Source organism: Pristis pectinata, chromosome 19 (genome assembly GCF_009764475.1).
Source record: "Pristis pectinata isolate sPriPec2 chromosome 19, sPriPec2.1.pri, whole genome shotgun sequence".
In the NCBI taxonomy this organism is placed as follows: domain Eukaryota; kingdom Metazoa; phylum Chordata; class Chondrichthyes; order Rhinopristiformes; family Pristidae; genus Pristis; species Pristis pectinata.
In genome coordinates this window covers 3,940,648-3,963,019 of record NC_067423.1, presented here as the reverse complement: position 1 = coordinate 3,963,019, position 22,372 = coordinate 3,940,648, and the positions used below count along the sequence as shown (strand labels likewise).

Below are 22,372 nucleotides of genomic sequence, written 5' to 3'. Positions count from 1 at the left end.
AATCTGTTCTCAGATTATACCCCATGCTCCCCTGTTTTACAAATATTACAGTTTCAAATTGGAAATTCGTGATAATATTTGACAGGCATGGTATAAATTGGATTTCATCACCTAAGTTGGTAATGAATTGGCAGAAAACCTGTCCAGTTAGAACCATAGAACACTACATCACAGAAAACAGGCCATTTGGCCCTTCTAGTCTGTGCCGAAACTTTATTCTGCTAGTCAAATTGACCTGCACCCAGTCCATAACCCTCCAGACCTCTCCTGTCCATGTTTCTATCCAATTTATTCTTAAGAGTGAGCCCACATTTACCACGTCAGACGGCAGCTCGTTCCACACTCCCACCACTCTCTGAGTGAAGATGTTCCCCCTAAACCTTTCCCCTTTCACCCTAAAGCCATGTCCTCTCGTATTAATCTCTCCTAATCTTGGTGGAAAGAGCCTACTCGCATTTACTCTGTCTATACCCCTCATAATTTTGTAAACCTCTATCAAATCTCCCCCTCATTCTTCTCCGCTCCAAGGAATAAAGTCCTAACCTGTTCAATCTTTCCCTGTAACTCAACTCCTGAAGACCCGGCAACATTCTAGTAAATCTTCTCTGCACTCTTTCAACCTTACTGATATCCTTCCTATAGTTAGGTGACCAGAACTGCACACAATACTCCAAATTTGGCCTCACCAATGTCTCATCCAACCTCACCACAAGATCCCAACTCCTGTAGGTTTGTCTTCTTTGGTTGAAAGCGTTCCTAGAGGTTTGATGAAGATGTGATTCATGATGGTGTAACATTTGATCTCATGAGTGTGAAGTGCTACTGGATTTGAGTACAGGAGCAAGAAAGTAATTATACAGGGCCTTGATGAGACCATACTTGTGTGTAGTTTTGCTTCCTTACTAAAGAAAAGAAAAATAATTGCCATTTAGGGAATGTAACAAAGGGACTGATTCCTGACATGGTAGGACTGCCATATGAAGAGAGATTGTCAGCTAGGTTTATAGTCACTAGGAAGTTGTTCAGAAGAATGAGAAGGGGAACAAATTCTGACAGGGCTAGACAGGCTAGATATGGGATGGATCTAGGGATTATAGTCTCAGGTTACAGTACAAGAAATTTAGGACTGAGATGGGGAAAAATTTCTTCACAGCGCGGTGAACCTGTGGAATTCATTATCAGAGGACTTTAAAGGCCAAGTTGTTGAATATTATTTAAGAAGAAGATATATAAACACGACGCAAAGGACTTAAGAGGTATGGGGAGAGTGTGGGTGGGAATTGTGGTATTGAGGTAGATGATCTGCTATGATCATTTGAATAGCAGAGCAAGTGCATTGGCCTATGCCTAACTTGTGAAGATCGGGTCTCCGAGCATTAACTACTTCTATTGTGGGCTTTGCTTAGCTCCAAATTTCAGGAGGCTACTTGTAAGTGGTGGAGTAGTGGACCTCCATGAGTGGGGCAAGAGAGGAGCCTGAGGCCATACAAGTAAAGGGGAACTGAGAAATTATAGGTGGAGATCTTCTGCACTGGTTCTCGCACTCTCTTCTATGAGAGAATTCAACCCTGATTAATTTATATTCCTTAGCAGATATGTATCCTATTCCATATTAGCCATTGGCAAAATATCCCACAATCTTGGTTATTATTCAGAATCGTGCTCTACCCTTCTCACATGGTTCTTGCTCTTTATCAGTAGAATTCCCATTCCACATTTGTTGCTGCTGTTCTTGGTTTTGTAGAGAACGTTAATGCCCCTTCCCCACATGTTGGCCCAATCTCTTCACTGTCTTTTTGCCACCTCCCCTTTCTCCTTTCTTCTGCGGGACCTATTCCCTGGTTTCTGTCTTCTCTCTTCATCACTCCCCTATTTTAGAGCTCATCGTCTACCAACCCCTCCGATCAAAGTTGGCAGTCTTAACTAGGTAGGTCTTCTGCAAGTTTGCATTGCCAATTTATTCCATGTCTGTGAAATATTATAAGGTATTCCTAATTTAAAACAATCTTCTTAAAATCTGGTGATGGTGTCCCTGAGATGCATTTCTGGGGTTACTAGTCATTTTGATGTATTCCCAAAATCCTGATGAGAGGTCATTGTTCTGAAATGTTACCACAAATTCTGCCAGACCTGCTTGGCACTTTTAGTATTTTCTATTTCAACTTTGCATCATCTGCAGTATTTTGCTTTTGAATAATTGAAACAGTTCCTGCTGTTTGTGGAGTGGGGTAGTCGTGGCATCATAGAGTCATGGAGCACAGGAAAGGGTCCTTTACCCACAATATCCTTGATAGTCAGTATCAGGTACCCATCTATACTAATCCCATTTTCCAGTACTTGGTCCATAGCCTTAGTGATTCAATTACTTGTCTAAATACTTAATTGTTCTGAGAGTCTCTGCCTCCGACATCCCCTCAGTCAGTGCATTCCAGATTCCAGCCATCTTCTGGTGAAAAAATTCTTCCTCTGATTGCCTCTAAAGCTTTCTTTTCCTTACCTTAAACCTGTTCCCTCTAGTCTTAGACATCTCTGCTATAGGAAAAAAGGTTCTTACCAGCTACCCTATCTATGCCCCTCATAATTTTGTGCACCTCAATCAGACTCCTCTTTGACCTTCCCTGCACCAAAATAAACTCAGCCTATCCAGTGTTTCCACATAGTTGAAACACTCCATCCCAGGCAACATCCTGGTGAATGTCATCTGCTCCCTCTTCAGTACAGTCATGTCCTTCCTATGGTATGGAGATTAGAACAGCACACAGTGGCCTAACCAGTTTTATACAGTTGCACCGTAATCTCCCTGCTTTTATATTCTATGTCCCAGTTCATGAAGGAAAGTATCCCAAATGCCTTTTTAACCACCTTACTGTGTTGCTACCTTCAGGGATCCTTGAATTTGTACACCAAGGTCATTTGTTCCTCAATACACCCTAGGGCCCTACCATTCATTGTGTGTGTCCTAGCATTATTAGTCTTTCCCAAACTGCTTACTAGGATTAGCTTCTATCTGCTGTTACTCTGTCCATCTTTATCTAACTCATCAATATCATCCTGTAATCTAGTTTCCTCACTATTAACAACACCCCCAATTTTCATGTCATCTGCAAACTTATAATACCCTCTACAGTCGTATTCAAAATATTAATGAATATTACAAAGAACAATTCCTGTGGTACACCACTGGTCTTGGGTTTTCAATCTCAAAAAAATTTCTCCATCATCAACCTCTGCTTCCTATTACTGCACCAAATGCACTGACCTAATCAATGCACTTTGTTACCTCTTTGCAAAATACGATCAAAGTGGTAAGACAGGATCTCCCCCCCTCCCCCCCCCCGAACAAAGCCATGGAGACTATATTTGATTAATCCCAATCTTTCCAAGTGCAGATTAATCCTGTCCATCAGAATTTTTTTCTAATAACTTCCCTACCACTAATGTGAGACTGTAATTATCTGATTTATCCTCGTTGCTCTTGTTGAATAAAAATATCACATTTGCTGTCCTCCAATCGTACTTTTCTTCATTTACCCAAATAATAGCAGCTCCATTTCCTGGGAAATATATTTTTCCTGTGTTTCACAAAGCAATATATAAAGTGACTTAATTGTGCTTCTGTGGTTACTGGTGTGAGGGTGTAAGTTACAGGTTGGTTCCTGCAGTAAAGCTTTAATGATGAATGCTGTCAATATACAGGTACAGTCGAAAACAAATGAACAAGATGATTCTTCATCATCACATCCAGTGCTTGAACTGGAGCTTGCAGAAGAGAAGCTACCAATGACCCTTTCCAGGCAAGAGGTACGTTTAAGTGCAGTAAATGGTTACTATGTACAGTAGATTTTCAAACCCTTCATTTTTAATCAGGATTTGTCTAATGTAGATAGTCAGTAAGGTGGGAAATGTTATTCAGTTTTGATCCAAATTGTCAAATAATAGCAGCTCTGTTTCCTTAGTTAATCTATTGGAGAGTACAGCAATAAAACCCTACTTTGTTAGGGAGAATAAAGATGGATGGGATCTTTTGGCCTTGAATGCACTGAAAAGGCTGTGTGAACAAAGCATCCTTTTAATAATTTGCACATTAACCAGCAACCTGTGGCAAGGAAGAGAGACCCCACAAATAACAAGGCTGGTTGATCCAACCTGCTCCTAGCTTTGTTTAAAGCAGTTATTGCCTTTAACCTCCACAAGTTTCATGGTTGTGGAATTTGGATATTATTTCCTCTTTAAATTTACTGCAGTACGTTTATTCCAATAATTAATTAAGTACCCTTTTAATGACACGTGTTAATGACTGCCAATCAACCTATCTGACCCCAAAAGTGATCAGTTATACATGGGGAGTTTCATTGCATGTGACAGGTTGTTAGAGATTTCAGAATTGTCAGCTTTGTCAAAAATAATTATTGCTATTCCTCTCAATATGCCTCTGGTGTTAACATTGAATTCACCCACTCTAATTCATCCCTTTCTCAATCATCTTCCTGTTTATCCTGATCTGGGGTAAGGAGATCAACTGTTGGTTCTCTTGTCCACCAAGCATTTAGATGATTTGTTGCCCCTACTGCACCATTAACCAGCTTGCACTTCAGATGCCCTTCAGGGCAAAACATTTTTGAGTTGAAGAATGCAGAGGTGAACCTAGATATGCATGAGGTGTCCTGCTCCTGCTAACTTTGACCTGTAGGAATTACAAGTGTTAGCTGTAACCTAGTCAGTAGCATTCTCATCTCAGAGTCATGTTCCACCTCAGTCTCAGACAATTGTGAAAATCTAGGCTGACACTGCAGTGCAATACCAAGGATGTACTGCAGTATCTTTTGGATGAAATGTTAGAAGCTTCTTACGTAGAACATAGAAAACCTACAGCACAATTCAGGCCCTTCGGCCCACAAAGCTGTGCTGAACATGTCCCTACCTTAGAAATTACTAGACTTACCCATTTCTCTAAGATCCATGTACCTATCCAAAAGTCCCTTAAAAGACCCTATCGTATCCGCCTCCACCACCATTGCTGGTAGCCCATTCCAAGTACTCACCACTCTCTGAGTAAAAAAACTTACCCCTGACATCTCCTCTATACCTACTCCCTAGCATCTTAAACCTGTGTCCCTTGTGGTAACCATTTCAGCCCTGGGGAAAAGCCTCTGACTATCCACACGATCAATGCCTCTCATCGTCTTATATACCCTCTCATCCTCCATGGCTCCAAGGAGAAAAGGCCGAGTTCCCTCAACCTGTTTTCATAAGGCATGCTCCCTAATCCAGGCAACATCCTTCCTGTAATGAGGCAACCAGAACTGAGCACAGTACTCCCAAGTGGGGTCTGACCAGGGTCCTATATAGCTGCAACATTCTTATGGCATTTTTTTCCAAGGAAGAATAGGAGAGTTTCCTGGCATCATGCCAATATTTATTCTTCATTCATTATCATGAAAACAAAAAATCTAATCATTATCACATTGCTGTTTATGGAAGGTTGTTTTGTATAAGTTGGCTGCTATCTTTTCTATATTACATCAATATAGACACTCCAGAAGTACTTCATTCAAAGTGCTTTGGAATGCCACGATAAACATATTTTTCAAATAGCTCACTTAGAGATTTTGGAGGGGTGAGTTTTGAAAGTAAATGTCCTTCTCTTTCATGTGTTTGGGATAGGATTGCAGTAGATGGTGCTGTTGTACCATACCAGATTTAAAGGTGGCTTGAAAGGAACAGTGCTATCTCGGTTAATTTAGCTTAGTTCCCTGAAGGGAAAGGAAAGCTCAGCACAGATGCTTGTCTCAAACAGGACGTTGCTTTGTCCCGAGGATTACATTGAAAGCTGCGGCTTTTGTATTTGATTTTCCTCTAGCAAATAGTTGGAGTCGGCATAATTATTTTTCCTTTCATTTCAGCACAGATTTTCGCCCATTCAGATAATGCCCAAAGAAGGGGTTGAGTGTAGCATTCCTGCGATTAATATCAAACCTTGTTTTCTTCCAAGGTAATTCGAAGGTTACGTGAGAGAGGAGAACCAATTCGACTGTTTGCTGAGACAGACTATGAAGCTTTCCAACGTCTTCGAAAAATAGAAATCCTAACTCCTGAAATTAATAAGGTAATGTTTCTTTTACAATGAGTTGTAAAGTCTTTCTATGAGTGGCATTTTATATTGAATTATGCCTACTACTTGAAACTAGAACATCATGCAGCTAGTTGAAGAATGTGGTAATTTATGGAATGGATAACAGATAACTAAATCGATAAAAGCACATTTTTTATTGTGGAATTTTAGATCTCTTTCTTTTTTAAGTTGTACAAATCACTGAAAGCCAACATGCTGGTGAAACAAGGGATTAGAGCAGCAAATGGTCATTTAGCCTTTATGAGACAATTTGAGTACAGGAGTAAGGACGTCTTACTACAGATGTGTAAGGCCTTGATGAGACTGCGTCTGGAGAATTTTGTGCAGTTCTGGTCTGCACAAAAGAAGGATATGCTAGCTATAGAGGGCGTGCAGCGAAGATTTATAAGGCTGGTCCCAGGAATAGCAGGTTGGCATACGAGGAGAGATTGTGTAGTCGAGGTCTGTATTGTTAAGAGTTTAAATGAATCAGAGGAAATTTGATTGAAACTTACAAAATTCTTACAGGGCTCAACAGGCTGGATGCAGAGAAGATGTTTCACTTAACTGAGGAATTTAGAGCCAGGAGTCACACTCGATAAGGGATGGGACATTTGGGGCTGACATGAGAAATTTACTCAAGAGGGTGGTGAATCTTTGGAATTCTCTACTGTGGAGGCTTGGTTCTGAGCCCGCCCCGGACACTCTCTCTTCTTCCCCCCTCCCTTCAGGCAGAAGGTACAAAAGCCTGAAAGCACATACCACCAGGCTTAAGGACAGCTTCTATCCCACAGTTATAAGACTATTGAGTGGCCCTCCCCCCCCCCCCCCCCCCCCCGTACGATGAGATGGACTCTTGACCTCACAATCTACCTCGTTACGGCCTTGCGCCTTATTGTCTGCCTGCACAGCACTTTCTCTGTAACTGTAACACTTTATTCTGCATTCTGTCATTGTTTTACCTTGTACTACATCAATGCACCAATGTGATGAATTGATCTGTATGGACGGCATAAGAACATAAAAACATAAGAAATAGGAGCAGAAGTCAGCCATCTGACCCATCGAGCCTGTTCTGCCATTCAATAAGATCATGGCTGATCTGGCCGTGGACTCAGATCCACCTACCTGCCTTTTCCCCATAACCCTTAACTCCCCTACTATGCAAAAATATATCTAACTGTGTCTTAAATATATGTAATGAGGTAGGCTCTACTGCTTCCCTGGGCAGAGAATTCCACAGATTCATTACTCTCTGGGAAAAGCAGTTCCTCCTCATCACTGTCCTAAATCTATTCCCCTGAATCGTGAAGCTATGTCCACTAGTTCTAGTCTCACCTACCAGTGGAAATAACCTTCCTGCCTCTATCTAATCTATCCTTTTCATAATTTTGTATGTTTCTATAAGATCATCTCTCATTCTTCTGAATTCCAGCGAGTATAGTCCCAGGCAACTCAATCTCTCCTCATAGGCTAACCTTCTCATCTCCGGAATCAACCTGGTCAACCTCATCTGCACCGCCTCCAAAGCCAGTATATCCTTCCTCTAGTAAGGAGACCAGAACTGCACGCGGTACTCCAGGTGCGGCCTCACCAGTACCCTGTACAGTTGCAGCATACCCTCCCTGCTCTTAAATTCAATTCTTCTAGCAATGAAGGCCAAGGTTCCATTTGCCTTCTTGATAACCTGTTCCACCTGCAAACCAACCTTCTGCAATTCACGCACAAGCTCTCCCAAGTCCCTCTGCACAACAGCATGCTGCAATCTTTCACCATTTAAAAAATAATCTGATCTTCTATTTTTCCTTCCAAAGTGGATGACCTCGTATTTACCAACATTGTACTCCATCTTGTAAGTAAACTCGCAAGACAAGTTTTTCACTGTACCTCAGTACATGTAACAATAATAAACCAATTTACCAATTTTTATTGAGTTTTTTTCATTCAATGGAAGTCAATAAAGTTCAGAATAGTTGGATAGCAAAGAACTCAAGGGATTTGAGGATAGGGCAGGGAAATGGTGCTGAGGCAGAAGGGAGTCATGATCTAGATAAAAAGCAGAGCCGGTTTGGCAGAGCTCTAACTGCATCACTAGAAGGCAGTGAACTATCACACACCATCGAACCTGTTGGAGCAAGGACTTGGCCTGGTAGAAATTAATGAAATGAGAATACATGATGGCAGAGCAAATGGCCTACCTCACTTCTGTTTCTTGTGCTCTTAAAAGCACAAGATCCGAATAATCAGTAAGGTAAAGAGGCAATCTAGTTGTCTCGAGTCTGCTATCTCGGAACCTAAAGAATAGGAGGAAATCCAGCAGGAGTTTGTTATTAACGTACAAGTTGTTTCTACTGAAGTAATTTGGAGAGATTGTCTTGTTTTTGTTGTATTTTACTTGTGTTTTTATTCCAGCTTCCCATTTCCCACTGCATTTTCATTTCCATTTCCATTTTCATTGCTCTGCTTCTCCTTTTTGCTTTTTTTACTTTCTGTTGCCGATTTCTATTTTTCAGATCATTGAACCACATGAAAAGTAAAACAACAGGAAGACTATACTTCTGAGTATTTGTCTCCCTCTTTTAAAATGCTCGTTCTCAGATTGTACCAGGGAAAAGATGAGAAATAAGAAGTAATGAGTCCGACAAATTGTTAAAAATATGGTTAATGTCATTGCTATCAAAATTGTGTGAATATGATTCATCTCCTGGTGGGTGTCCTGGATATCAGACCTCTGCACAGCACCAGGTCGTTTGTCTTTCAGCGTCTAGTGAATAGCTCAAGTTGCATCGTTAGAAGGTAATGAACTAGCACATGCCATTTGTCTTGCTGGAGCAAGGACTTGACCTGGGCATTTCCGGAATAAAGGAATGGAATGAAAATGCATATCCCCTGGGTGAATATACTTCTATCTGTATTGTTAGATTTTGAGGTTGGGGGCTGCCTCACCCAATAAGGCTCAAGCCATGCAAAGCTACCAGGGATAAGTACGTAAACTTTCCAAATACATGAGTGTACAAGAAACTGGAATGTGGTTTAGATACAACAGCAGTGGCAACTTGCATTTCTTTAGTGCCCTAGACATAGCAACATGTCTTAAGATGCTTCACAAGCGAGTTATCAAAGTTATGAAATTGCTGCACAAGGAGATGGCATCATAGGATTGTAATGACCCAGAAGGGGACTACTTGCCTCATTGAATATTTCTCAGCTCTTTGTACATCCAGTCAGATTTCCCCAAATCCTTGCAAATGATTTTCCCTTCTGTTATTTATTTGGTTGCCTTTTGAAAAGTGCAATTAAATCTGTATCTACAGAGCATTCTAGTATATGATAAGATTTCTTTATTAGTCACATGTACATCGAAACACACAGTGAAATACATCTTTAGCGTAGAGTGTTCTGAAGGCAGCCCACAAGTGTCACCACACTTCCGGCACCAACGTAGCATGCCCACAACTTCCTAACCTGTACGTCTTTGGAATGTGGGAGGAAACCAGAGCGCCCAGAGGAAACCCACGCAGACACGGGGAGAACATATAAACTCCTTACAGACAGTGTTGGGAATTGAACCCGGGTCACTGGCACTGTAAAGCGTTACGCTAACCGCTACACTGCCGTGCCTGCCCTTGCTGCATGAAAATGCTTTTCCACATGTCACCTCTGGACCTTTTGCCTATTTTCTACACCCTCTTTAAGACTTTAATGTCTTTTGTAAAGTGTGGTGATCTGAATAGGGTGAAATAGTCCAGAGATAGCCTAATCTATTATTTTTATAGAGGTTAGACATAACCTCCTCGATTATGCACTCAGTGCCTCTGTTTAAGAAGTCCATTGAGACAGTTGGCAAAAAGCTTGATCAAAGAGGTGAGTCTTAGAACCATTTAGAGAAGGAGGAAAGGTGCAAAGGTGGAGCAGTTTAGGGAGGGAATTTCAGAGTTGAAGGTCTTGGCAGCTGAAGGCATGTCTCCCAATGGTGGAATGATAAGTTTGGGAATCGTCAAGAAGCCAGATTTCAAGAAGCAAAGACACACCTCGGCAGATTGTTGTGCTGGAGGATGTAATAAGATGAGGAGAGGTCAGGCCATGGAGGAATGTACAAACGTGAGAATTTTAAGATCAATGCCTTGGATAACTAAGAGCTGGTGTGGGCCAGTGTGAACGCAGGGGGATGGGTGAATAGGACTCTGTGCGAATAATAACAGGTGCAACTAGGGAGGCTGGAGTGGGGAGTGGAATAGACAAGTCTGTAGGGAGCCAAAAGCATGGATAAAGCATAATTAAAACTTGTATAAATTACTTACAAATAACTTTGGTCAGTCTGCACCAGCTGTATTGTGCATGGTTCTGGTCTCCACACTATTGGAAGGATGTGGTAGAAATTGAGTAGAAGACATTCACCTGGACGTTGCCTAGAATGGAGGGCTTTACTTGTCAGGAGAGATTGGGTAGGCTGGGTTTATTCTCATTGGAACACAGGAGGCTGAGGGGTGACCTTGTAGCCGTTTATAAAATTATGAAGGGCGTAGGTAGGGTGTATAGAGTCTTTTTCCTAGGGTGGGTTTGTCTAAAACTAGAGGGCATAGGTTTAAGGTGAGAGGGGAGAAATTTAAGAGATCTGAGGGACAAGTTTTCACATACACGGTAGTGGTTATGTGGAACAAGCTGCCAGAGGAAGCAGTCGAGACAGATATAATTACAATGTTTAAAAGGCATTTGGACTGGTACTTAGATAGAAAAGGAATAGAAGGATATGGGCAAATAGGATTAGTGTAGGTAGGCATTGTGGTCGACATGGATGAGTTGGGCTGAAGGGCCTGTTTTTCTGCTGGACAGCTCCATGGCTATAACAGCAGCCTGGTGGTTGCGTGATGGTTATACTGAATGGGACAATTTTGAAACACAAGAAGGCCTACAGATGTTTGCAAAGAACAAGAGATTCAACCACTGAACAGGTTTGTTCTGTCTAGGAGGTACAGCTATCAAAAAACTCAAATGATCTGGTTCTTTATTCCCACAGGGTTTGAGGAATGACTTGAAAGCTGCTATGGATAAGATAGACCAGCAGTATTTGAATGAGATTGTGGCTGGACAAGAGCAAGGTGAAGAGGAGGAGCAAAATGACCTGAAAGTTCATGAAGAAAACACCACAATAGAGGAACTGGAGGTAAGAACTATTGATTTCTACCTTGCTCCTCAGGGTTATCTAATAAAGATCAACCAAGATTTTAGATCTTTCTGGAGACTCGAGACTGCAGATGCTGGAATCTGGAGCAAAAAGCAAACTGCTGAAGGAACTCAACTGGTCGTGCAGCTTCTGTAGAGGGAGATGGACAGTCAACATTTCAGGCCGAGACCAGATGAAACGTCGACTGTCCATTTCCCTCCATAGATGCTGCCTGACCCACTGAGTTCCTCCAGCAGTTTGTTTTTTCGCTCTTAAATCTTTCTAATCATTGGTTTTATTATTTAACATGGTTTTGCAGAGAGAATGGGAATTTGAAGCACAGAATGGTCAAACTTTACTCTGGTTAAATCTTATCTTTTTAAACTCATTTATGGGATCATGTGGGCATTGTTGTCAAGTCAGCATTTATTGACCATTCCAAATGCCTTTGAAAGTTGCTGGTGTGCCTTCATATTCACAGCCTGACTCTCATTGATTTTTTGGTAGCTCTTTGAACTTGCCAAAATCACTTTATACTTGTTGGGCAATGACAAACTACTGGTGCTCGTCACTTTCTCACTTTCCCATGATTTAAGCTGGCAGACGCTACAGAAGTTTTCTGCAGGTTGTTAGACTTTCGGACCTAGCTGGGGGCTGTCATATCTTTTCCTTCATCCCTCATCCCTGGAGAAAGAACGTGGCCTGAGTTGGAATTCTACACAGTCCAAAGCAATTATAATGATATTGCTGAGACTCTGACCAGCATGCTTTCTTGAGCAATAAAGATTTTCAGTCTGTAGTCTGAAAGAAAAATAAAATGCTGGAACTACTTGGCTTGTCAGAGAGCATTTGTACTGAGAGCAGCAGAGAGCAATCAGTTAATCAGATTAATGACAGTTTCCCTGCTCCAGGAACCAAGTATTCCCAGTATTTTCTGTTTTTACTGCCATGCAACAGAGATCAATATATTTTTGAATATTATCGATTTCTCTTTTGAATATAGTCATAGAGCACGGAAACAGGCCATTCAGCGCAACTCGTCCATGCCAACCAAGTTGCCTACCTGAGTGAGTCCCATTTGCCAGCGTTTGGCCCATATCCCTCTAAACCTTTCCTATCCATGTGCCTGTCTAAATGTCTTTTAAACACGGTAATTGTACCTGCCTCTGCCACTTCCTCTGGCAGCTCACTCCACCACCCACCACCCTGTGTGAAAGACTTTGCCCCTCAGATCCACCTTTAAGTCCTTCCCCTCTCACCTTTAAGTCCTTCCCCTCTAGTTTTAGACTCCCCTACCCTGGGAAAAAGACTGTATCTATGATCTATGACCCTCATGATTTTAGAGACCTCTGGTCATCCCTCAGTCTCCTTGGCTCTCAGTCTATCCAGTCTCTCCTTACAACTCAAGAATCAAGTGCAGGAATGCGCTGCTGAGGCAAAAGATCTGCTATTGAATGGTAGAGTAGACACAAGGGGCTGGATGGTCAATTCAGGCTTCTTTTCTGAAGCTCCATGACAGTATGTCCTCCTCCTCTGGTGTGTTGGTCTATGATTCTGGCAACCTCATCGATGTGCAAAGTATTTTTTTTATTTTCCATGTATCACCCGAACAATATTACATGATTCACAATCTAAAATACACAAAAAACCATAGACAGCAATTTAAAAAAAACATTTAGCAGCTACTAATAAGTTGGTAAATTGGTTTATTAATGTGACACATACCAAGGTACAGTGAAAAATTTTGTTTTGCATGCCACCCAAACAGATCATTTCATTATATCGGTACATTGAGGTAGTACGAGGGAAAAGCAACAGCAGAATGCAGAATAAAGTGTTACAGTTACAGAGAAAGTGCAGTGCAGGCAGACAATAAGGTGCAAGGCCATAACAAGGTAGATTGAGAGGTCAAGACTCAATCTTATCATAGCAGGGTACCATTCAAAAGTCTTATGAGAGTGGGATAGAAGCTGTCCTTGAGCCTGGTGGTACATGCTTTCAGGCTTTTGTATCTTCTGCCTGATGGGAGGGGGGAGAAGAGAATATCCAGGATGGGTGGGGTCTTTGATCATGTTGGCTGCTTTACCGAGGCAGCAAAGTGTGGACAGAGACTTACATGCCATAACGGGCTACAGGGCTTATATGCCATAACAGGCTACAAGATGAAGTCAGGCTGCATAGCTAACAACAGGGCATCCCTTACTGATGAACTTAACGCATTCTATGCGCATTTTGAACAAAAGGGAAGTGGATTGTCACCATCCACCCTGACAGCCACCAACACAGCTGAATCTGTGATCACAGTGGAGGACGTAAGATCAGTCTTCCAGAGAGTGAACACGAGGAAAGCACCTGACCCAGATGGAGTCCCGGGCTGCGTGCTCAGATCTTGTGCTGATCAGCTGGCAGAAGTATTTGCGGACATATTCAACCTCTCCCTGCTTCAATCTCAGGTTCCCTCCTGTTTTAAGAAGACCACTATCATCCCAGTACCAAAGAAAAGCAAGGTAACATGCCTCAATGACTACCGACTAGTGGCTCTGACATCCACCATCATGAAGTGCTTTGAGATGTTGGTCATGGCACACATCAACTCCAGCCTCCCAGACAACCTGGACCCATTGCAATTCGCCTATTGGCAAAACAGGTCTACAGCGGATGCCATCTCCCTGGTCCTACACTCAGCTCTGGAGCATCTGGACAGTAAAGACACCTATGTTAGACTATTGTTTATTGACTACAGCTCTGCCTTCAATACAATAATTCCAAGCAAACTCCGAGACCTAGGACTCAACACCTCCCTCTGTAACTGGATCTTTGACTTTCTAACAAACAGACCGCAATCAGTGAGGATAGGCAGCAATACCTCCAGCATGGTTATTCTCAACACTGGTGCCCCACAAGGCTGCATCCTCAGCCCTCTGCTCTACTCCCTATACATTCATGACTGCGTGGCCAGATTCTGCTCTAACTCCATCTACAAGTTTGCAGATGATACCACCGTCGTAGGCCGTGTCTCAAACAGCGATGAGTAGGAGTACAGGAAGGAGAGAGAGAGCTTAGTAGAATGGTGTCATGACAACAACCTTTCCCTCAATGTCAACAAAACAAAAGAGCTGGTGATTGACTTCAGGAAAGGGGGCGGTGTACATGCACTTGTCTACATCAATGGTGCTGAGGTCAAGAGGGTTGAGAGCTTCAAGTTCCTGGGAGTGAACATCACCAACAGCCTGTCCTGGTCAAATCACATGGATGCCACGGCCAAGAAAGCTCACCAGCACCTCTACTTCCTCAGGAGGCTAAAGAAATTTGGTTTGTCCCCTTTGACTCTCATCAACTTTTACCGATGCACCATAGGAAGCATCCTATCTGGATGTATCACGGCTTGGTACGGCAACTGCTCTGCCCAGGACCACAAGAAGCTGCAGAGAGTTGTGGACACAGCCTAGAGCATCACGGACACCAGCCTCCCCTCCTTGGACTCTGTCTTTACCTCTCGTTGTCTTGGTGTAGCAGCCAGCATAATCAAAGACCCCACCGACCCGGGACATTCTCTCTTCTGTCCTCTTCCATTGAGTAGAAGATACAGGAGCCTAAGGGCACGTACCACCAGACTTAAGGACAGCTTCTAGCCCACTGTGATAAGACTATTGAACGGTTCCCTTATACAATGAGATGGACTCTGACCTCACGATCTACCTTGTTGTGACCTTGCACCTTATTGCACTGCACTTTCTCTGTAGCTGTGACACTTTACTCTGTACTGTTATTGTTTTTGCCTGTACTACATCAATGCACTCAATGTAACTGCACTGTGTAATGAATTGACCTGTACGATCAGTTTGTAAGACAAGCTTTTCACTGTACCTTAGTACAAGTGACAATGATAAACCAATAAACCATGGAGGGGAAGCTGGTTTCCGTGATGTGCTGAGCTGTGTCCACAAGTCTCTGCAGTTTCTTGTAGTCTCGGGCAGAGCATTAGCCATGCCAAGCCATGATCCATCGGGATGGAATGCTTTCTGTGGTGCACCAATTAAAAATTGGTGAGGATCAACAGGGATATGTCAAATTTCTATAGCCTCCTGAGGAAGTAGTGGCACTAGTGAACTTTCTTGGCCGTGGCGTCTACGTGGTTGGACCAGGACAGGCTATTGGTGATGTGATTGATGATTGGAGTTGCTTTGTCATTTACATTAGCTGCTGTTAAGTGATTGATTTCCCATGTTCTAACACAGTAGTAATAATAGTTTGTTTTCCTATGCAGGCTTTGGGTGAGTCCTTGGGTCAGGGTGACGATTATAAAGACATGGACATTATAACCAAAGTTCTAAGGGTAAGATTACACATTTTGATTGTACGTTGATAAAATGCTTTTCTGTGACAGCGTTCAGTGAATTAGATCATTTACAAGTTGCTCCAGAGGTTCTGTGGGATGGAAATGTCCTCTTACTGGCTGTAGAAGTCCTGAGTGGTGTACTTGGACTGTCACAATAATGACTCTTTAAGTTAACGGGATAGATGATGTTTTGTTACAAGTTTTGGGGATTCCTCAGTCTTCAGCTATGGTGATTTTGTAAGGAGTCATGTGTTCCTTGGTGTGATTCTTACTGCCCAATCATACAATCAATATCATGCAGTTGTTCAAAAAAAAATTATAACGTGGAGGTCATTTGGCTCATTTTGTCGGTGCTAATCAAGAGTCAGAGTCTCTGCAATTTCTTTCCTTGCAATATATTTATTAGAAACTTTCCCCATTGCTGTAATCCACGAATGGAATGATGGTACCCCACCTTGTGAGCTGAACTTCTTGTCTTTCACACATGTTCTTGTACAGACCCTTCCCGTGTTTCCAAAGTCAGACTTCAAAACACGTTAATGAGCTGAGACCACAACCAATCCTCAAAGTGCTTCATTTTACTGATAGTAAGTGAACACACAGTAATATCACAATGTTCTCCAAGAACAGTAAACGTAATAATTGCTCCACAATGTTCCAAGTAAGCTTGCCTAACTTATTGAACATTTTGATTTGAGTATGCTCTGTACTTAAGCTGATTGATTTGCCTTGTTTGACCTGGTTATCTTCCCAAGCCCAGTTAGCTGGGCAGGTTGATTTTGACGGTATCTTTCTTTTTACATCATTTCCGTCTGACAACTAAAGCTGAGCTCCTGCAACTTAGCTCCAAACCCACGGTTAAAGACTTTTGCACTCCGTGACCTTTACTGCCTTAAGAACTAGAAGATTGGTTTGTCTGCTCTTAAATTATTCAGTTGTATTTTGCTAAGAATGAACGCTAGTAAGGCTTTTGACAAGGATCAGATAGGTTAAGGCACAAGGGATCCGAGGTGTGTTGCCAAACTGGATCCAAAATTTGCTTGGTGAAAGGAGGCCCAGCGTAATGGTGGATGGGTGCTTTTTTTAAACTGGAAATTTGTAACAATGCTGTACTGCAGAGATTAGCGCTGGGGCCTTTGTAATATATGTTGTTTGTAATATATAGGGCAGGCCCGATAGGGTAGTGGTTAGCATAATGCTATTACAGCGCCAGTGACCCGGGTTCAATTCCGGCCACTGTCTGTAAGGAGTTTGTATGTTCTCCCCATGTCTGCATGGGTTTCCTCTGGGTGCTCTGGTTTCCTCCCACATTCCAAAGATGTACGAGTTAGGAAGTTGTGGGCATGCTATGTCGGTGCCGGAAGTGTGGAGACACTTGCGGGCTGCCCCCAGAACACTCTACGCAAAAGATACATTTCACTGTGTGTTTTGATGTATATTATGATATCTTATCTTATAAACGACTTGATGAGAATATATGTAGTATGATCGGTAATTTTGTGGAAGACAGTCATAGATAATGAAATAAGGTTGTCTAAGGACGTGGGGACATAGATTAGCTGGAAGGTTGGGTGAAGCGGTGGCATTTGGAATTTAATCCAGACAAGTGTGAGGCAAATTGAATTTAATTTAGACAAAGTGTGTAGTGTACTTTGGGAGGTCAAATCCTAGGAGGACATATAGAGTAAATGGCAGGGACCTTAGGAATGTTGATGTACAGAGTGACCTTGGGATGTAAGTCCGTAGCTCCCTGAAAGTGGCAGCACAGATTGATAGGATAGTGAAAAAGGCATTTGATGAGCTTGCCTTCATAGGCCGAGGCATTGTGTGTAAGAGTTGGGATGTTGTGGTGTAGTTTTACAAAACATTGGTTAGACTGCACTTGGATTATTCTTTCTGATTCTAGTTGCCGTACTACAGGAATGATGTGGTAGGAATAGAGCAAGTGTAAAGGAGATTCACCAGGATGTTGCGTGGAATGGAGGGTACAGTTTTAGGAGGGAGGGGAGAAACTTAAAGGAGATTTGAGGGGTAAAATTTTCACACAGAGAGTGGTGGTTTCCTGGAACGACCTGCCAGAGGAGGTGGAAGAAGCAGATATAATTACAATGCTTAAAAGACATTTGGGCAGGTACTTGGATAGGAGGGGGTAGAGGGACGTGGGCCTAATGCAGGCAGATGGGATTAGCATAGATAGGAATCACAGTTGGCCTGGACGAGATGGGCTGTGAGAGCCCGTTTCTACAATTCTAGTGATTTGCTAGTTGTTAATGAAACCAATGATGAATTCTCCCGTGTATCTTTTCAGCACAGATTTTGTGCTGAGCTCTTAAATATATTTATCTCAAGAACAACGTTATAAATGGATCTGTTGTCTTAAGGCATCTTAACTGAGATTGTGTTGCTGTTATAAAATTTTGGGTTTCCTTAGCCTTCAGTTATGGCAATCTTGTAGGCACTCCTATTTTTCTTGGTGTGATTTTATTGACGATCAACACAGGCGCATGTCAAGGCTGCATGCTTAGCTCACTGCTCTACTCTCTCTACACTCGTGACTGTGTGGCCAGGCACAGCTCAAATGCCATCTATAAATTCGCTGATGACACCCCTGTTGTTGGCAGAATCTCAGATGGTGACGAGGAGGCGTACAGGAGTGAGATAGATCGGCTGGCTGAGTGGTGTCATAACAACAACCTCGCACTCGACGTCTGCAAGACCAAAGAACTGATTGTGGACTTCAGGAAGGGGAAGTCTGGAGAACACACACCAGTCCTCATTGAGGGGTCAGTGGTGGAAAGGGTGAGCAGCTTCAAGTTCCTAGGCATCAACACATCGATGCAATCACGAAGAAGGCACATCAGCAGCTCTACTTCATTAGGAGTTTGAGGAGATTTGGTACGCCACCAAAGCAAATTTTTACAGATGTACAGTGGAGAGCATTCTGACTGGTTGCATCACCGCCTGGTACGGAGGCTGCAATGTGCAGGATCAAAAGAGGCTGCGGAGGGTTGTAGACTCAGCCAGCTCCATCATGGGCACAACCCTCCCCACCATCGAGGACATCTTTAAGAGGTGGTGCCTCAAGCATCCATTACTAAGGACCCTCACCATCTTTGACATGCCCTCTTCATGTTACTACCATCAGGGAGGAGGTACAGGAGCCTGAAGTCCCACACTCAACGATTCAGGAACAGCTTCTTCCCCTCCGCCATCAGATTTCTGAATGGCCCATGAGCACTACCTCTTTATTCCTCTCTTGCACTATTTATCTATTGTTTTTGTAACTTTTTATGTCTTGCACTGTACTGCTGCTGCAAAACAACAAATTTCAGGCCATGTGTCAGTGATGATAAACCTGATTCTGATTCATATAATCAGTATTGTGGAATTGTAAAACAAAAATTACAAAACAGGAGGCTGCCATTTGGCTCATTGTGTCTGTGCCAATGAAGAGCCAGAGACTGGAGCAGAACCTGACTGAGAAACCCTAATGCTGACATACAAATTCAAGCTCCTTTCTACTTTGCAAAAATAATTATTTTAATCTAATTTCCTTTGTAAGGCACTCTAATCTACCTTTTCTCCTTTAGTTTCTTCTAGGTGTTTGGGCAAAAGATCTAAACGCAAGAGAGGATTATTTAAAGTGCAGTGTACAAGGTAAACTGGCTGGGGCAACTCACAAGCAGACGGAATCCTACTTAAAGCCTCTCTTCAGGAAACTTCGGAAAAAGGTAAGAAGCCTCTTCTGAAACTGCTGGAGTCTTTTCAGTTTATTTTAATATACAGGAGTAGTTTGCTGGGTGTGTGGACCAAGGTTAACGCACAGGATTGGTAATATTGTCTAGAATGAACTGATTCAGTTAACCCAATTGTAATGGAGGGGTACAAAAGCAGAATATTTTAGATTTTAGCAATTAAAATAAAAACAGAAAACACTGGTAATACTCAATAGATATGAGAACATTTGTGGAGTGAGAAATATTTAACATTGTGGCGACTCACCGTCTAGTCGGGCGAACCGGCTCGGCAGTCGGGTCGCGCGGTGTCGGAGCGACGAGGCCCAAGATGGCGGCGGGCCTCGTCTTTCCGAGCGACGGGGAGAACCCGCGCGCGGGAAAGTCCTGATGACGTAGGACTTACGTCATTGCCGGTTTTTTGGGCGGGAGTTTTTCTCCCTTAAAGGGCCCGCACAAGGCGGGAAAATAAACCAGTTCTGTTTGGCAACCCTCCGAGTAGAGTCTTGTTTTATTCCGCGGTAGCAACCGCTACATTGGTGACCCCGACGGTCCAAACGGCTTTTGGACCCGCGAAATGGACGACAGCGCAGCAGCCAACGCAGTGGCCCTCAAGCTGCCCACCTTTTGGACACTTCGGCCCAGCGTCTGGTTTGACCAGGCCGAAGCGCAATTCCACCTTCGGCAGATCACCTCCGACTCCACGAAGTACTACCATGTGGTTAGCTCTCTGGACCAGGAGACAGCCGCCCAGGTTGGAGACTTCATCCAGTCGCCTCCGGAGGAAGATAAGTACCCGGCTTTCAAAGATCTTTTGATCCGGACCTTCGGCCTCTCCCGTCGTGAGCGCGCCGCCCGCCTGCTTCATCTGGATGGCCTGGGGGACAGATCCCCATCCGCCCTAATGAATGAGATGCTGGCATTGGCCGAGGGACACAAGCCATGCCTGATGTTCGAACAGGCCTTCCTCGAACAGCTCCCTGATGACATCCACTTGTTGTTAGCTGATGCCGACTTCAGCAACCCCCGTGAGGTGGCCGCCCGGGCAGATGTCCTGTGGAGGGCCAAGCGCGAGAGCGGTTCGTCCGTCAGTCAAATCACCAGGCCGCGAGCCCAACGCCTGCCTCGCCCGGCCCCAGCAACCGAGCAGCCACGCCCCAGGAACGCAGACGACGACACGGGTGACCAGCTGTGCTTCTACCATCAGAGGTGGGGTGCGGAGGCCCGTCGATGCCGCCCACCCTGCAAGTCAGGGAAACGCCAGGGCCAGCCGCCGCTGATGGCTACGGCGGCTGGCCGCCGACAGAACCTCCTATTCGTTCAGGACAAGAAATCTGGACGGCGTTTCCTCGTTGGTACTGGAGCGGAGGTCAGTATTTTGCCCCCGACAGGCCGCGACACTCGTGACAGGCCACCAGGTCCTCTACTCAATGCCGCCAACGGTACAACGATACGGTCTTTCGGCACCCGTACGCTTCAATTACACTTTGGCGGCAGCCGTTTTACCTGGACCTTTACCCTTGCCACCGTCGCCCGACCACTCCTAGGCGCCGATTTCCTTCGGGCCCACAACCTGTTAGTCGACCTGCGAAGGAAGCGGTTAGTCCACTCTAGCACTCTCCGGACCTATCCCCTGGGAGAAATCAGCCCACCAGCCCCGCGCCTGGACTCCATTACCCTTTCTGGCGACGATTTCGCCAAGCTCCTAGCCGAATTCCCATCGATTTTGGCACCTTCGTTTACAAATTCTCGGCCCACACATGGGGTACGACACCACATCATTACCACAGGGCCACCCCTTCATGCCCGAGCACGACGATTACCTCCAGACAAGCTCCGCCTGGCAAAGGAAGAGTTCCGTCACATGGAGGAGCTGGGGATTGTTCGCAGGTCAGACAGCCCCTGGGCCTCCCCCCTGCACATGGTCCCCAAAGCCACCGGAGGGTGGAGGCCCTGCGGCGACTACCGCAGGCTGAATGACGCCACCACCCCGGACCGCTATCCCATCCCTCACATCCAGGACTTCGCAGCGACCTTACACGGGGCCCGCATCTTTTCCAAAGTGGACCTCGTTAGGGGATACCACCAAATCCCGGTCCATCCGGATGACGTCCCCAAAACTGCGATTATCACCCCATTCGGCCTGTTCGAATTCCTTCGGATGCCGTTTGGCCTTAAGAACGCCGCGCAGACCTTCCAGCGGCTGATGGACGCGGTAGGCCGAGACCTGGACTTCGTGTTCATTTACTTGGACGACATACTGATCGCCAGCCGTAACCGCCAGGAACACCTTTCCCACCTCCGCCAGCTGTATTCCCGCCTCCGCGATTTCGGCCTCACGATCAACCCGTCCAAGTGCCAATTTGGACTTGACTCTATCGATTTCCTCGGCCACAAAATCACCAGCGACGGGGCAACACCCCTACCCGCCAAGGTGGATGCTATCCGCCATTTTGCCCGCCCCGACACAGTCAAAGGCCTACAGGAATTCCTTGGGATGGTCAACTTTTACCATCGTTTCATCCCTGCAGCAGCCCGTATCATGTGCCCTCTGTTCTCGCTGCTGGCTGGTAAGGGCAAGGACATCACCTGGACTGACGAGGCTGCGGCTGCTTTCGTTAAGGCCAAAGACGCCCTGGCAGACGCCACGATGCTGGTACACCCTAGGACTGACGTCCCGACTGCCCTCACGGTAGACGCGTCCAACACCGCGGTGGGTGGGGTACTGGAACAGCTACTCGAAGGCCGCTGGCAACCCTTGGCATTTTTCAGCAAACACCTTAGACTGCCCGAACTGAAGTACAGCGCTTTTGATCGGGAACTTCTAGCGCTGTATCTGGCGGTCTGGCATTTCCGATACTTTCTAGAAGGCAGGCCTTTCACCGCTTTCACCGATCATAAGCCTCTGTCCTTTGCCTTCTCCAAAGTCTCCGATCCCTGGTCAGCTCGTCAGCAGAGACATTTATCCTACATTTCCGAGTTCACAACTGACATCCAACATGTCTCCGGAAAGGATAATGTCG

At 44.5% G+C, this 22,372-nt stretch overlaps 1 protein-coding gene across 1 annotated transcript in view; it reads left to right on the top strand.

Annotated features, from left to right (window-relative positions):
- prpf18 (PRP18 pre-mRNA processing factor 18 homolog (yeast)) overlaps positions 1-22,372 on the top strand; it is a 40,708-nt gene that overhangs the window by 9,767 nt on the left and 8,569 nt on the right. Inside the window, exons 3-7 of the mRNA XM_052034027.1 lie at positions 3,697-3,801; positions 5,993-6,106; positions 11,130-11,276; positions 15,544-15,612; positions 19,206-19,346. Coding sequence (XP_051889987.1) covers positions 3,697-3,801; positions 5,993-6,106; positions 11,130-11,276; positions 15,544-15,612; positions 19,206-19,346 — 576 coding nt within the window. The remainder of the gene's footprint in view (positions 1-3,696; positions 3,802-5,992; positions 6,107-11,129; positions 11,277-15,543; positions 15,613-19,205; positions 19,347-22,372) is intronic.